Source organism: Carlito syrichta, unplaced genomic scaffold (genome assembly GCF_000164805.1).
Source record: "Carlito syrichta isolate Samal-C Ts95f unplaced genomic scaffold, Tarsius_syrichta-2.0.1 Scaffold288766, whole genome shotgun sequence".
In the NCBI taxonomy this organism is placed as follows: domain Eukaryota; kingdom Metazoa; phylum Chordata; class Mammalia; order Primates; family Tarsiidae; genus Carlito; species Carlito syrichta.
Genome location: NW_007232862.1, coordinates 377,234 through 394,362, shown reverse-complemented (window position 1 = coordinate 394,362; position 17,129 = coordinate 377,234). Strand labels below are relative to the sequence as shown.

Here is a 17,129-nt window from a genome sequence, read left to right as displayed (position 1 = left end):
AGCCACCGAGCCAGCTTCTTTTTTTTTTTTTTTTTTTGAGTTGGAGTCTCACTCTGTCACCCAGGCTGGAGCACACTCACTGCCACCCCAGTTGTCAACCTGCTGTGCTCCGGTGATCCTTCCGCCTCAGCCTTCCAAGTAGCCAGAACTACAGGCACACGCTACTGTACCCGACTGGTTTTTTATTTTATTGTAGAGACGAAGTCTCACCAAGTTCCCCGGGCTGGTCTCGAACCTGCAGGCTAGGCAATCCACTCGGCCTCCCAAAGTCCTGGGATTATAGGCTGAGTCATTGAGCCTAGCCTAGAGGCTTTTTAAAGTCAAGCAAATGACTGAGCTGGGGGGCTCAGCCTGTAATCCCTCACTTTGGGAGGCCAAGGTGAGTGAATTGCCTGAGCCTGCAGGTTCGAGACCCTCCTGGGCAACTTGGCGAGACCTCATCTCTACAATAAATTAAAAAAAAAAAAAAAATTAGCCGGGCATGGTAGTGCGTGCCTGTAGTTCCAGCTACGTGGAAGGCTGAGGCGGAAGGATCACTAGAGCCCAGCAGGTCGAGGCTGCGGTGGCCGGGAGCGGCCACTGCACTCCAGTCTGGGCGACAGAGTGAGACTCCAACTCAAAAATAAATAAATAAATAAAGTCAAGCAAATGTGGACTTATTTTAAACTTCATTCCACCATCCCTCCCTCTAACCAGAACTTTTGCCTGTGATTTTTCAATGTCCTGGCTCTTTCTGTAGTATGTATGTGTTGTTTCATTGATAAAAATATCTGTTCCACCCTATAGAGGACTATGTTGATTTTGCTAGTGTAATGGTGTATAACTTCCTTGCTATTCTAGATGAAATGTTAGGTAAATATTAGCCAACCTAGACACAAATTCTTTCTTCTAGGGTGAACAAGAATGTGTTTTACTTGTGAGTCCAAATAGTTTTTAGTAAGCCATTTAGTCCACTCAGCTACAAAAAGTATCCAGAATTGTTTAAGTTCCCAAAATAGAATAGAAAAAAAATCCACTAATTCTACTCATTGTATATATTACAACTGTAAGTTAATTTACAATATTAACACAAAAATCCTTTTATTAATTCCCAAGAGAGATAGTATTCTAACTTTTTTTTTTGTAGAGACAAGTTTTCACTATGTTGCCCAGGCTGGTATTGAACTCCTGGGCTCAAGCAATCCTCTTGCCTTGGCCTCGCAAAGTGCTGGTATTACAGGCATGAGCCACCACACTCAGCCAGCTATCTTAACTTTTAAGGCCTATACCAAAGGAGGTCATTTTCCAGGCCTTCCTTTTGTTTTACTGTCTTGGAAGCTGAGCCAACATGCTAACCATTACATGTACCATGGAGCACATATGATACACTTCTACCAGCAGATTGAGTTGAGTTCATTATGTTGTATGGTGACCTTAGCATTCTCTCTGTCCCCACTGTGGCAGCTCATGCAACAGGGAGAAGGTACCAAAAGTGACTTGGTTAGATCATTCTCTAACAATAAACAAAACTTCTAGAAAATTTCCAAGACAAAGGTAGACAAAGTCTACCAAGTAAGATCTCTGAAGGTTAAAGTCTTCTCCATAAACAATGACATATAAGTAGCCCATCTCTTTTCCCTCTCAGCTTCAATTTAAGAAAAAATGTCTGCCTTGCTATAATTTAGGAGATCAGTGGACAACACAGGCAGGCAGTGAAAACATGAAGGTGGACAGGGGCCAGGAGCAAAGTCATTTGATCATCAAACTCCACTGTGACCATGAAACCTACTCTGGTAAGGAAAAAAAATGTTTACTCACTTACAAATTCCCATGATCCTTAACAAAACAACTGCCTTTCCTTCCATTTCCCGCAAAACATGAGATGTTTAGTGAGGAACAGGCAGAGCCCAGCTCGTCCTTTATGCTGCAAATTAATGTTACACGTATTGAGTTCTCTTTCATAAAAATTCACAGCTTTGGCCCCTCATATGCTCTGCTCTCCCCCTTTATTTTTTCTTCTTTTGTCCATAATGTCATTATGTCACCCAATAGGAAAAGTTCAGTGCAGAGATAGAAAATCTTCTTTAAAAAATACCATAAAAGAAAACTCTTTCCCATTAAGGTTCTAGTGAGACCCCAGGAGCCTTAGGGAATGGGTTCCTTTGTTATTCAAAGAACAAGATTGTTTTGGAGAAATATATGTTGTCCAGGACCTAAGACTCTGATAGAGACAGTAGAGAATCTTCACTCACCAAGGTATTTTTTTAATATCACATGAATACAGACTTATTCTGAATCTGGCAAGTTGGCTGTTATTGCCCAATTTTTCAGATGGGGCAAGTGAGGGACCTTATGTCACTTGCCCAGAGGCATAGAGAATCAGATGGTTGAGCCCTGATTTAAACCTGGGCTATTTGCCTGTAAGCCTAGCACTCTTTTTACTATACCCTGCTGTCCCTCCTTCCGGTCCCCAGCAGAACATGTGTTGACTATTGACATAGCCAACTTCTTCTCCCTGAAGATCAGAATTCATGTTGTCTACACATGGACTAAACATCTGAGGACAGCCATCTTATCTCTTTTCTCTCCAGGTGAATTACCACATCCTTCCTTTAACACCATTCCATTCCCTGGTCAAGAAACACACACACACACACACACACACACACACACACACACACACACACAAAACCCTAACTGCCAAAAAATTTAGAAGTACAACTTTGACTTCTAATGCCTCTTTGCAATTCAAAATTCAGATCAAAATAAACCATATCTCTTTTTTAAGTCAACCATTTCTTAATCTATTTAGTCCCACACACCTTTAAGAACTAATTTCATCTCATTTATGTATATTGAGTCACCTTACATCTCTATGATGGAAGCCAATACCTTCAAGTTATCCATTTATCTACTGTATTGCGTGTGCCTCTGTTTGGATTTAGCTGTCAACACTTCACACGTGTGAAATCAATCTGTGTGATATTAACATAAACATTGTGCATTACAAAGTGGTGGACATTTTATTGTTCTAACAACAAAAATGTTTGCATGAGTTTGTTTTCTCTACAGCATAGATAATACCACAATATAAATGACAGTATGTGTTTTATGAAAAAAGGAATCACATTATAAAACAAGGTAAAAGCAAGGTAAGAGTTGTTGAAGAATGCCTGATGTTAAAATATTCCAATAGGACAGTGGAGGCAGGAATTATGAATAGGGTAAAAATTCTTAGGAAGAAAAAATTGCCATTCACATCACTTTCCCCTCATTGGTATTACAAGCTCATTTCCTAATTGCATGTGCAATACAAAGAGTTTTCATAATGCCTTAATGGGGAGTCCGTTGCTTTAGTTTTAAAAATAGTCAATTCTCTTGTGCTAAGAAAAGAGCATATTGCCTTTAAGAGCAGAGTAACTGACAAGATGGAAGAATGTAGGCAGGATGTTGAGGCTGAAGCTTTTCAATCACCTACCATTAATATGATTCAATTTATGCTTATGTCATAGGTTTAGACATTGCACAGCGCTGTAAGCAAGGAAGGGGCTTGAATAAAATACAGTGAAGAAAGCAGATGGTATGCTATCAAAACCCTTCAAGCCTAAAATAACCTTTTCCAAGTAAGGAGGATAGTTAATTAAAACCAGGATATATTTACTCTATTCTGAATATCTCAATGTAAATAAAAATCAAAATGACACTACTGTAATGTTGGACTAAATGATGAAATTTCATCTATTCTATTTTTCTTTAATAGTTTCTAATCAAACTTTTCTTTAAATAGCTTCATAAAATTCCACGGAGAATTTATTTACAGGGACTCATTGCAGATTTAAAAGCCTTACTTTTATTGTTCAATTAAACTTGTTATTCAGTGGACAACACTAAAACAGCAGGGAGGAGGGAGGTGTCTGGGCAGTTGGGCAAGGTCGTCTCACAAAGCAAAGTCTATTTTCAGAGATGAATCTAGGGGAATGCAGGTAAGGAATATGGAGCAGAGAGAAAATGTGGGGTCATCTCTAGCCAAAAAGGAAAGCCAGTTCCAGCTCTAAAGCCACTGCCTAGTTCCTCCCAGGCCTGGTCCACCTACTCACATTCAAGTCCCACTGGTAGAAAGGACTCCAGGCCACTTATGAAACTAAGGGCAGAACATACCTAAGAGAGACCAACAGTTGGCCCAGGGCAAAGGAGAGTCAGGATATGAGTTTTAAACAATCTAGACATTCCTAACAGTTTTCCATAACCTGTTCCCTATCTTTCAAAATCAGATCAAATCCTGCTTTTTCCATGAGGCTTTGTGACCCTTCATTCTGACTGCCATCTCCAGTCACCCCCGCCCCACCCCCCACCACACTGCTAAATTCCTACCACACTTACTTTCTGTAACACTCGCCAAATACTTAATCATTGACTTTCTTGTAACATTAGTTAACCTTTCAGGTGTGTTAATCCTGTCTTCCCCAATTAGATTTTAAATCCTCTAAACTAGCAAGGACCATGTTTTATTTCTCGTTTGAACACCCTCTCTGACCCCCATTCCATAATCCCATTTACTAGAAGAAAGCAAAAAGTATATTAGTTAATAAAATAAACATTATTCAATCATAGGAGAGCAGACACTGTCCTTTTGAGAAGGACCTTGGAGGTATTTTACAGCAATTTATGAATTTCATGTGTCAAAGGTGTAGCTGCTAAATGCTATAAACTCTTTGCCATCAGCTCTACCATTCATCCACCTGGTGATATGGCTAATAAAATTTGATTTTTACAGCCTAGGCATACTGTTACCTAAATTACATTTGACCAATTACTGAAGTCACCAAACGTGTGGTACAGAATATATACTGTGTAGAAAATTCATCTGTGGGCCCCCTGGCATTCTCCATAATCTGACAGAAGTGTTTCACTCATCTGGCAGTGTTTAATATTAGGAACATTTGTTTAATGCTAGTCACTAATTAAATTTATGTTCTTCCACCAACTGTTAGTTTTTTGGAGAAACCCAATGCCACGTTTTAACAAACACTTTAACCCATGTCTAATCTCAAATACAACCAGTTAGATATTTAAAAGGGCGCTCTCTGGAAATTTAGATTGTGACCAAAAAGTGGGACATGAGGGGAGGGACGTTGGTGAAGGTGTCAGGTCAACATAAACTTTGTTCACCTACTACCATGAAATACTTCAAGAAGTACAAACTATTTGAAGTACACACAACTAAAAAAAAAATCTAATATTCTAATTATGAAACTTGCCATCTAGAAGTTCTTTAAAGGTAGCTTTATTCCAAAAAATAGCTTGTGCTTTAAGAGGCTGGAGAAGAAAAGCGGCATTAAAATTAGCTATACCAGAAGAAAGTTCAGGAAAATATTCAGAAGTCAGATGCCTGTGCTTGTAAGAACATTTAAAACAAATTTAGTAACTCTTAACAACCTTTGTGATCACTGTTAAGTTGGAACTTCTTTCTATTACCAATTCTAGATGCAATAGTTTTGAAACTCAATGACTAATAACTCTTAAATGAGCCAAAAAGGTTAAAACATTTTTTTCATTATATTACATTGTGAAACTCTAATTCTGAATACTCCAAAATGACCGAGAGCATTCTTTCAGTTTTATTTAGTGTCAGGAATTTAGAGACCTTTTGAGTGGCAAGTAAAATGCAGGGTTTGGGAGTAGGGCATCGGGAAAAACTCAAACAAAAGTATTGAAAAGGGAAGACCTATAAATACTGTTCTAAAAAGAGAGTATTTAAAAAAATGTATTGCATATATTTATTTACTTAAATTAAAATGTTATTTGAATATTAAAAATATGACAGTAAATGTTTCTTTGAAGAAGTAAAAATAACTTATATAAACACTATTTTCCTCGTACAGGCTGACAGTTATTTGATAAGCCAGAGTTGTGAGCGACATCTGAAAAAACAACTTACAAGGAAAAAAAATGCCATGGCCTTTAGAAGTACATGAACTTAGATCTTTCTGTTCTCTTTCCTCTCTCTCTTCCTTTCCTCTAGGATCATCATGTCCCATCATCCTCGCCCCGCCTCTGCTCACACATCTACTTACAAAATTTATCTAGTAGCAACACCAGGGTTGCTGGAATCATGAAGAATCAAATTTGAGAGCCCACAGTGGACTCCTCAAACCATGCCAAGGTCTACAATGGTTGAGTAGAATAAGCTGAATCTGATTAATCTACAAATGATGGATTCTTGGAGAAACATGAGCCAATAAAACCGAGGAATATTCCAGCTCAAAGGGACCATAAGCTCTCTCTAGGCCAGAGGTCTCAACCTCTTCTCTACCTAGGTAGCCAGGAGGGCTTCAGAGGAGTTTGGCCATCCCAGTGGTCACTCTATGGTGGCTATTCCCAGATAAGGGATAGGGTGAGGGTGAGGGGTATTTGTGCCTCTGTTAAGTACAGAAGTTCCCAGGAACAAGTGCAGTTTGATGAAGTTCCCCCAGGGTATTCTGACATCCCTGTTCAGCCTGTTGAAAACCACTGATATGATTCAATCTCTTCAACAAACAGATGAGAAATGAAGATGTAAGAATGAGAATGACTATCTTGGCTTGCTCCCTGTCATTCACTGCACCACGTAAGGTTTCCCAAACCCATGATGTTGACTGATATCTTTTCCTCCTTCCCCTCTGTCTATGGGGACACATGACCAGTCAGAGATGTAGATAAAGATATGTGTTGTGCACATATCCACATATCCATCTTTGATGAACATAGTGTATGTGTGTGCGTGCATGTGTGTGTGTATATAAAAAAATTCAGGGACAGAGATCAATCTGTCTGTCTCTCTATCTAGCCACTTTACCATACCAAAGCGGTTACAACTGGTACATTTTTACAATACCCAATATCCCTGAAAGGGAGTGATCAGTTACATTACAAAATCAAGATCTGAATAGCCAAAGCCCTTTGAGAAAGAACTAACATGAAAACTTCCTGTCCCAAAGTCCAATTTCAAGGTCGACCAAGCAATTTCAGACTTCATACTGAATAACAAATTTTAAATAATAATCTCTTACTCATGGTAAACAGAGGCTGCCAAAGAGGCAATGACGCCTTATGCTGCAATAATCTGGGGGATGGGAGGGGTGGAGTGGCACTTGGGGCTTGTGAAAATGAGTCCGTTCCCCCTCACTGCTCTTCACGAGAAGTGAAAACAACGAAGCACATATGCACAAGTATCAGGTAGGAAAAAAAAAAAGAGACTCACCAAACTCATCGCATATACTCTCGTTCTCTATGAGAGTCGGGTGGTCAAAGGTGTCACGACAGTACAGGATCTGGGGGTTCCTGCTGACCACAGCAATGCCTCCCAGGGCCAATGCAAACTGGTCTGTTAGAATGGAAGATGGTTTATCCTGGATACGTTTCAGCATCGAGCGGTATCGGCAGTACTGGGGGTAGCTGAGAACCATCACATTGGTTTCTTCCTCGTCCTCCCCTAGACAAACAAGAAAATACTTGTTACCTACTTCCCTCGAGCAAAGAACTTTTATGGTCATGGCATGATATCAATAATTACTTCCGGGTTTAGACCGAAAAGACCCTTATACCAGCGTAGGCACAGTCTGGGGGATGTCAGCATCCTCCCGGCTCCACCTTACTCATCCAGCCCCTCAGGAAGTATGGGGTGGCCTTATTGACATAGTAAGCAATGTTTGTGTCTTCTGCAAGGAGTAGAACCAACAACCTGTGTTAAGGGACTCTGACATATTTTTTAAGCATGAAAGTCATCATCATAGGAAAAAGCAGAACTTTGTTGAGCTTTTTTATACTTATTTCTAGTTTGGTATTGTTCTTATAATGGATTATGCAGATGGTCCACGACTTAAGAACAGTACCACTTTAGATTTTTTTTTTCTTTTTTTTACTTTACAGTGGTGTGAAAGCGATACGCATTTAGATGGAAAGTGTACTTCAAATTTTGAATTTTTATCTTTTGCTGGGGCTGGCGAAACTTAGTAGGATCCTCTTGCAATGCTGGTCCAGGGCAACCCACACAAGCACAATAGATGCCCAAGAAGTAGAGACAGTATGGACCATCCTGCCAGCTATTATCCTTATCTTAATTGCCCTTCCTTCCCTACGTATCCTTTACATAATAGACGAAATTAACAACCCACTTTTAACTGTCAAAACTATAGGACATCAATGATATTGAAGTTATGAATATACTGATTATGAGGATCTACGAATATAATCAGCCACAAGGAGATTACAAGGATGAATGACCCGTACTCCACAGTATGCTGTGTTGCCAGGTGATTTTGCCCAACTGTAGGCTAACCTAAGGGTTCTGAGCACATTGAAGGCAGGCTAGCTATGGTGTCTGCTAGGTTAGGTGTATCAGACACATTTTCTTTTTTTTAATTTTTATTTTTTGAGTAGGAGTCTCACTCTGTCACCCAGACTGGTGTGCAGTGGCACGCTCACAGCCACCACAGCCTTGACCTGCGGGACTTAGGTGACCCTTCCGCCTCTGCCTTCCAAGTAGCTGGAACCACAGACAAGCACCACCACTCCCAGCTAATTAGATGCGTTTTTGACTTGATATTTTCAACTTAAAATGGGTTTGTTGGAATGTAAGTCTGTCATAAATCAAGGAGCATCTGTACAATCTTTTTAGTGCTTGGGGCCTCTGAAAAGGTCATCTGGCCCCAGAGAGATGTCCATGGGTCTAAATAACATCACCATCTGCTCTAGGGGTCATGAGTGCTGTTCAGCAAGTATTTCCTGTTCTCTTTACACGCCTGTTGAAAGACTGTGCTTCCCACTCTTTCAGAGTCCACTGACTATGTGACTTGTTTTGGCCAATGAAATATGGCCCATGTGGGTGACTGCTTTGAGAACCAGTGTGCCATTGACCAAAGTTTCTTTTTGCCTTTGTTCTGACCACTTTGTTCTGTCATGTCTCAGGTAGTGGATACTCTGCCAGTCTGGGTCTTGGAGTAAAAATTACATGGAGCAGAATGCCTGGTTGGTACAGAAAAAAGACATAAACATAAGCAGAAAATAAACCTTTGTTGTCTTAAATGACTTTGATTTGGGGATCATTTGTGATTGCAGCATGATCTACCCCAATCTGATAGATTCTCCATTCCCTCCCCACACCCATACCCCTGTCTTCTAATGTTCCCCAAATCCATCTGGTATCTTGGCACATCTCCAAGAACCAAACTGAGAGGATTTCCCAAGCATCCTTGTGAGAGAGTTCCATTAGAACCAACCTAACTCAGGAGAGCATTTCAGCAAATTTACTGAAGTTCCTCTTAGAATGATCTTACTGCCTGTTTAAGCCTCACTCTATTTTGTGCCCATTTAGAAAAACCAGATTCTGCATGGAGGAAGCCTTCCTTTATCTTAACCTTGAGACATGGCAAATGTACCCCCTTTGGTATCCTGCCACCTGCACAACATCAAGCTGAATTTGGGCTCCATGACCCAGTGTGCCACCACTCCACCACCACACCATCAGAGCAGCTGTAAGCAATTCCCAGGCATGTCACTTGCTTATCCAAAGGGAAAAGCCTCCATATTTCAAGTCCTTACCATGCTGCAGGGAATTGCACAAGACAGTTATTAAGGATATCGACATTATTGTGGCCATCTGGTAACCAGTGGGAGACGAATGAGCAAGGACAGAACATAATGATGGAACATAACTAGTACCAGCGGAAGGTGTGCATGTGACCCTTGCAGATAGGAGGCCAATACCCAGATGTATTTCTAATTATGTTCATTTAGTTCCTCAGGCTGCAGGCTTCTCCATGAATGGAGATGTTTAGCTGCTTGCAGGACGACATCTTTTAACAGTGCACGTTTCCAGACTCCTGCCTGGTTTGTGGGTAGCCCTTTTGTCAGCTGGCACACTTAATTAAAAGGAAATATGCTACGTGGCGACCAAAGTGAGGCCCAAACTTTACCTTTACAATGACCATGTATATATCTAACCCTGAATTGTACCCCACATCTTTAAAATTAAAAAAATTTTTTTTTTTTGAGTTGGAGTCTCACTCTGTTGCCCAGACTGGAGTGCAGTGGCTGTTCCCGGCCACCACAGCCTCGACCTGCTGGGCTCCGGTGATCCTTTCGCCTCAACCTTCCAAGTAGCTGCAACTACAGGCGCACACTACCACGCCCGGCTAATTTTTTGATTTATTGTAGAGATGAGGTCTCACCAAGTTGCCCAGGTGGGTCTCGAACCCATGGGCTCAGGCAATTCACTCACTTCAGCCTCCCAAAGCGCGGGATTACAAGCTGAGCCACCGAGCCTGGCTTAAAATAAAAATATATTTTAAAAAAAGCATTGTAATTTTTTTTTTTGAGTTGGAGTCTTACTCTGTCGCCCAGGCTGGAATGCAGTGGCCGCTCCCGGCCACCGCAGCCTCGACCTGCTGGGCTCCGGCGATCCTTCTGCCTCAGCCTTCCACATAGCTGGAACCACAGGTGCGCGCTACCATGCCCGGCTAATTTCTGATTTATTATAGAGATGAGGTCTCACCAAGTTGCCCAGGCGGGTCTCGAACCCGCGGGCTCAGGCAATCCACTCACCTCAGCCTCCCAAAGGCGCGGGATTACAGGCTGAGCCACCGAGCCCGTCTTGAATTTTTTAAAATATATTTTTATTTATTTATTAATTTTTTTGAGTTGGAGTCTCACTCTGTCACCCAGACTGGAGTGCAGTGGCCGCTCCCGGCCACCGCAGCCTCGACCTGCTGGGCTCCGGCGATCCTTCTGCCTCAGCCTTCCACATAGCTGGAACCACAGGTGCGCGCTACCATGCCCGGCTAATTTCTGATTTATTATAGAGATGAGGTCTCACCAAGTTGCCCAGGCGGGTCTCGAACCCGCGGGCTCAGGCAATCCACTCACCTCAGCCTCCCAAAGGCGCGGGATTACAGGCTGAGCCACCGAGCCCGTCTTGAATTTTTTAAAATATATTTTTATTTATTTATTAATTTTTTTGAGTTGGAGTCTCACTCTGTCACCCAGACTGGAGTGCAGTGGCCGCTCCCGGCCACCGCAGCCTCGACCTGCTGGGCTCCGGCGATCCTTCTGCCTCAGCCTTCCACATAGCTGGAACCACAGGTGCGCGCTACCATGCCCGGCTAATTTCTGATTTATTATAGAGATGAGGTCTCACCAAGTTGCCCAGGCGGGTCTCGAACCCGCGGGCTCAGGCAATCCACTCACCTCAGCCTCCCAAAGGCGCGGGATTACAGGCTGAGCCACCGAGCCCGTCTTGAATTTTTTAAAATATATTTTTATTTATTTATTAATTTTTTTGAGTTGGAGTCTCACTCTGTCACCCAGACTGGAGTGCAGTGGCCGCTCCCGGCCACCGCAGCCTCGACCTGCTGGGCTCCGGCGATCCTTCTGCCTCAGCCTTCCACATAGCTGGAACCACAGGTGCGCGCTACCATGCCCGGCTAATTTCTGATTTATTATAGAGATGAGGTCTCACCAAGTTGCCCAGGCGGGTCTCGAACCCGCGGGCTCAGGCAATCCACTCACCTCAGCCTCCCAAAGGCGCGGGATTACAGGCTGAGCCACCGAGCCCGTCTTGAATTTTTTAAAATATATTTTTATTTATTTATTAATTTTTTTGAGTTGGAGTCTCACTCTGTCACCCAGACTGGAGTGCAGTGGCCGCTCCCGGCCACCGCAGCCTCGACCTGCTGGGCTCCGGCGATCCTTCTGCCTCAGCCTTCCACATAGCTGGAACCACAGGTGCGCGCTACCATGCCCGGCTAATTTCTGATTTATTATAGAGATGAGGTCTCACCAAGTTGCCCAGGCGGGTCTCGAACCCGCGGGCTCAGGCAATCCACTCACCTCAGCCTCCCAAAGGCGTGGGATTACAGGCTGAGCCACCGAGCCTGGCTGTAATTTTTTAAAAAGGAAATATGTTTACATTGAAGGCAAGTCCCCAGATGCAAGTAGTTTTGAGGTGCTGGTCTATATTCCAAGACATGTCAATCTGAGATTTTTTTCCTACAGTAGACCAAGACATTCAGTTGACACTTTCGGCTCAAATCTGTGCTTTGTGTGTGTGTGTGAGTGTGTGTGTGTGTATGTGTGTGTGTGTGTCAGAGTCTCACTCCGTCACCCAGGCTGGAGTGCCGTGGCACGCCTCATGGCCACCCCAGCGTCAACCTGCTGGGCTCCAGCTGTCCTTCCGCCTCGGTCTTCCAAGTCGCTGGAACTAAAGGTGCGCACTACCACGCCCGGCTCATTTTTTATTTATTGTAGAGACAGGTGTTGACAAGTTGCCCGGGCTGGTCTCAAACCCACGGGCTCAGGGAATCCATTCACCTCGGCCTCCTAAAGTGCTGGGATGACAGGCTAAGTCACAGAGTCCTGCCAAATCTGTGCTTTTTATATAGCTAAAACACATCAAGTTCTCACCAAACATCATCAGAACTCCAGAGTATTTAAGTGCTATTTCAAGAAGCAGCACCCAGTGTGTTAATTGTATTATTCCACTCTATATTATTATACTCAATTTGTCCAAGACGTTGTACCTGAGAGAGAGGGGTATAACTGTGAACTGCCAGAACTTACTCCTCATAACAAACACAGCACCTACGACCATCTCCGGTACAGAGTAGACATCACAAATGCCTTCTGATACTAAAGTTCTATCTTGTTGGTGCCAGGCACGATGGCTCATGCTTGTAATCTCAACACTTTGTGAGGTCAAGGCAGGAGGATTGCTTGAGTCCAGGAATTTGAGACCAGCCTGGGCAACATAGAGAGACTTCATCGCTACAAAAAAATTTTAAAAATTAGTCAGACATGGTGGAATGCACCTGTAGTCCCAATTACTTGGGAGGCTGAGGTGGAAGGACTGCCTGAGCCCAGGAGGTCAAGGCTGCGGTAAGCTGTGATCATGCCACTGTACTCCAGCCTGGGTGACAGAATGAGACCCTCTTAGCTGAAAAAGATTTTTAAAAGTTTATTTTGTTTGTACCATTGACTTCCTGTGATAAAGTTGTACCATTTTCTCAATATCAAATATAATGGAAACAATGTGCTTTTCGGGTTGAATGAGTGTGAAAAAATAGTCACTTTAGAGCTCGTTTCAAGGAAGAAGATGTCACCTGGACTTTTGGGACCATTTCGCTGTCTCCCTGTCTCTTCATTCTCCTTCTGATTTCCTCTGACCATTTTTCATGATGATGCAATCTCTAACCTTTTCCTAATCCTTGTTCTGGATAGAGTTAGCTCCCTGGTAACTTTCTGTGTTTAGAAATGTCTTTTTTTTTTTTTTTCCTCCCCACCTCATCCTAGCTTAAAGCATGTATCCCTCTCTTCTCCACACAGTTTCTAAAACACTAGCCAAGCCACGGATCCCTCTCTTTCCGTTGGAAGAAAAACACCAAGTTTGCTTTACTCTCAACTCATGGAAACAAGTCCCACAAATGTCCATTCATTCTGGAGAATGTCACTAAGAGTAGTCCTGGGACTGCACGCATCAGAACCACATAGGGTGCCTGAGAAAAGGCAGACCTTGGGTGCCACTGAGAACCATTGACTCAGAATCTGTAAGGTTGGGAGCTAAAAATTTACATTTTTTTTTTTTTAAGTTAGAGTCTCACTCCATCACCCAGGCTGGAATGCAGTGGCACGCCCACGGCCACCACCCCGGCGTTAAACTGCTAGGCTCTGGTGATCCTTCTGCCTCAGCCTTCCAAGAAGCTGGAACTACAGGCGCATACTACCACGCCCGGTTAATTTTTTGATTTATTGTAGAGATGAGGTCTCACCAAGTTGCCCAGGTAGGTCTCGAATCCACGGGCTCCGGCAATCCACTCACCTCAGCCTCCCAAAGTGTGGGTTTAGAGGCTGAGCCACCGAGCCCAGCTATACACCTTTCATGTGTGTCAACTTTCTACTTTCTACCCATGTGACGGGAAATGGCACCAACCTTTTGGGTTGCCAGCCTAGAATCCCCACCCCTCATGAACATCTTGCTACACCAAGAGACTACAGATACAGTTGGGGTTTGGACTAATGTGGCAATGCTTGGGGGGGGGGGAGTGGCAAAATAAATTGTGATAACCATGTTGCTTATGAACAGAACCACCCATTTGAACCATAATTTTGGTATTGTTTGAACAGAGGCAAATTTCCAACCTTGCAATTAGACATCCCCAGAGAAGTTGCCTTCCATATTTACAAAACTGGAGAAAGCCCCTGAGACCTTCAGTACTCCTAGAAAAGTTTACGAAGTATACTAGGTGAGAGTAAAGAAAAGATCCAGAGTAAAGGTAACACACAAAAGAACCAACAATTCAGCTAGGTCCAAGTGTCACTGAGCAGACACCTTGAGTCTCCTCTTTGCAGTTTAGGCAGATATGTTTATTTTACAGAGAAACTTTTTTCTCAAGACAAAGTACGGTCACTTTATATGAAAGATGTATATAACAGAGTATAAAATTATGAGCTTGGGACAGTTTTCTGGGTTTAAAATTCTATGATTCTAGAATTGCCTCCTAAGCCTCTATGTTAAATTAGCTTCCTTCTAATACAACTACAAAAATATGAAATTGTTCAACAGCTGGCATGTTTTATTTTGCCGAGTGCACTCAGAAACTAATAAAACCAAACAGTCCTTTCAAGAATTATTATTTAAATTCTTCAACTACTTTTTTCTTTCTTACGCATTTCATATACACATAAGTAAACACACCTATGCAAAGTTACCCATGAAACAATGGCTGTCAATGAATGTTGTGTAGGATATTATCCCTCTTTCCAATTCATAATCGGACCAGCAGATAAATTTAAGAATGAATAAAGAATGGATAAATTGCACATTTGTTTAGCAAAAAACAAACAGTGTGTTCCTGGAACAAAGATTTTCTTTCAGCCACACCCACATAGGAAAATAAGTCAAAGTACTCTACCTTAAGGACTATTTTTCTAACACACTTGAGTTGTAGTTGGTTCAGTTATATATACATTACTTGACTTCAGTCAACAGAAAATGATTGGCAATAAATTGCTAGTACCCAAAGACTGAAATTTTAAACCATAATTATGATATTCTATTAAAATGTCATTCCATTCCTCAATTCCTCCATACCCCCCAAAAAGAGAATGCTATTTTAAAATGAATTATTAAAAGGGAATAAGAGACCCCAAATTACTAAACCTCATTTCAACTTCAATAAAAAGAACTTTGCCTATTAAAAGTTAATACCTAAAGTACACTGCTTGTAATACTCAACCAAAATTACTCTAATCCTGTGCTTATATCATAATTACACGTTTTGTTAACCTCTCTCAATGTCAATTTTTCACTTATTTATATATTTTCAAAGTCCAAAACAGAATTCCACAGAGAAACTGTAATTATAACTCAAGACTCCACCCAAGCTTTTCAAACAGTAACTATATACCATGGCTTTAATCCTCAGAGTTGGGCTGAGGGGGTAGGGCAGGGTGAGGGGGAGAGGGTAAGAGCAGTCATTCATTCTGAATAGCACTTTGCTCAAGTTGTCTTTGTACAAGGAGAGATGCATGAAATAGCAAACACAATGAATTAATGGAGCATTGACTTTCAAATATCCATAATGCTATTTTTAAAAAAATAGATAATGGTAGCCAAATGCACAGAGGCTGAAAACATAAATTCCTGAGGAGAAATTTGCTTTTATCTCTTATACAACAATTTAGAAATGTAACTTTCTTTTTCATTCTGCGGGGAGGAGGGAAGGCCTGTTTCAGAAACATCACACTGTTATGCTTACTGAAAACCACTATAATCTACTTCTAATATCAGTAAGCTTAAAAAAAAAAAAAAACTTAAAAAAAAATAACAAACCTTCACACTAGGATTTTATAGAGCCTGGTGGAAAAAATATGCATGTTCCTTCCTGCACCTAATTACCTCAACTGAAAAATCTGCCAAGTATTTTGCCCTTTAGTTCTCTTAATCGTATTAGGGCAAATGCATTTGGATGCCAATAGAAACAAACATTTAAAGATTTTCACTTAAAAGATTCCAAATATGTATGAAGGCGAAGTTTGAGACACAATGTCCCTTGTGCTTCAAAGACAACACAGTTTTCTTTCTTTTTTTAAAAAAGCAAATATGAATTTGCTCATGTTATAAAACTTGATGTCTAGTTTTGAAACAATTTAAGTAAAATAACACCAATATGAGAGGCTCTCACAATGATTTATGCTTCCTTCTGTTACTTTATTACATTAGACATTCTTTTCTCAAAGCTTTATACTTTTCACTGTGCTCCTAGCAACCAACCAACGGCAAAGCATCAACTTTATATACCTGGCACTATTCCAATTCTTACTGCTATCGACAATTATATTGAAGTTTCCACTTAATTGCTGTTCTGTTGTGACACCGAATATTTGTCATAATTAGGCATTTCCTATTTTCTGTCCATTCATTTTTGATTATTACTGAAAATGAAATTTTTTATTCCAGAAAACCTAAGCATGAAAATTCTACAGATAAGAGTAGCTACAGCTGTTACTATCATTACCAACATTGTAACATGCAGGAAAAAAAAAAAGAAAAAAAAATATAATTTCTCGGAAGGTAATTTTCCTTTCAGTCTAAGTGCTCTTATTCATCTTGCAGTTACTCAATGATTTCCTGTTCTAATTACAGGACATTATACAGAAAGACATTTGTAAAAGGAAAATGCAGCAGAACATATGACTAAATAGCTTGAATTGGTTGAAAGTGTTTAAAATTCCAGAGTTGTACATCAACTTTATCAATTCTTGGTTACAGCTCTGTGTAAATGTGTACTGTGTCCCGTTATATTTTTAAACCTCTCTTAAGGCAGTAAACTCTGTACCCAAAGTTAGTACACATCAAAGGGAAAAAATACATTTGCAGTTAAACCGATGTTGGAGAGTCAGGGTGGGGGAAGATCAGTTGTGTGTGTGTGTGTGTGTGTGTGTGTGTGTGTGTGTGTGTGTGTGTCTGTGTGTTTTCCTCCTCATCAAAGCTGTTAAATTGGAGACTTGCCAAAACAAGGAGTGGAAAATATTAATAATAAAAATAAATTAAATGCCTGATTAAAAGGGAGAGAGAATAAGATTCCATCCGGAATAGAAATGAAAATGCCACAAACTAT

At 41.3% G+C, this 17,129-nt stretch overlaps 1 protein-coding gene across 2 annotated transcripts in view; it reads right to left on the bottom strand.

Moving 5' to 3' along the window:
- The window catches only part of ARID5B (AT-rich interaction domain 5B), a 197,291-nt gene that overhangs the window by 90,257 nt on the left and 89,905 nt on the right, over window positions 1-17,129 (bottom strand). For both annotated transcript variants that reach the window (XM_008053861.2, XM_008053862.2), the window contains exon 4: window positions 7,220-7,450. In XM_008053861.2, coding sequence (XP_008052052.1) covers window positions 7,220-7,450 — 231 coding nt within the window. The remainder of the gene's footprint in view (window positions 1-7,219; window positions 7,451-17,129) is intronic.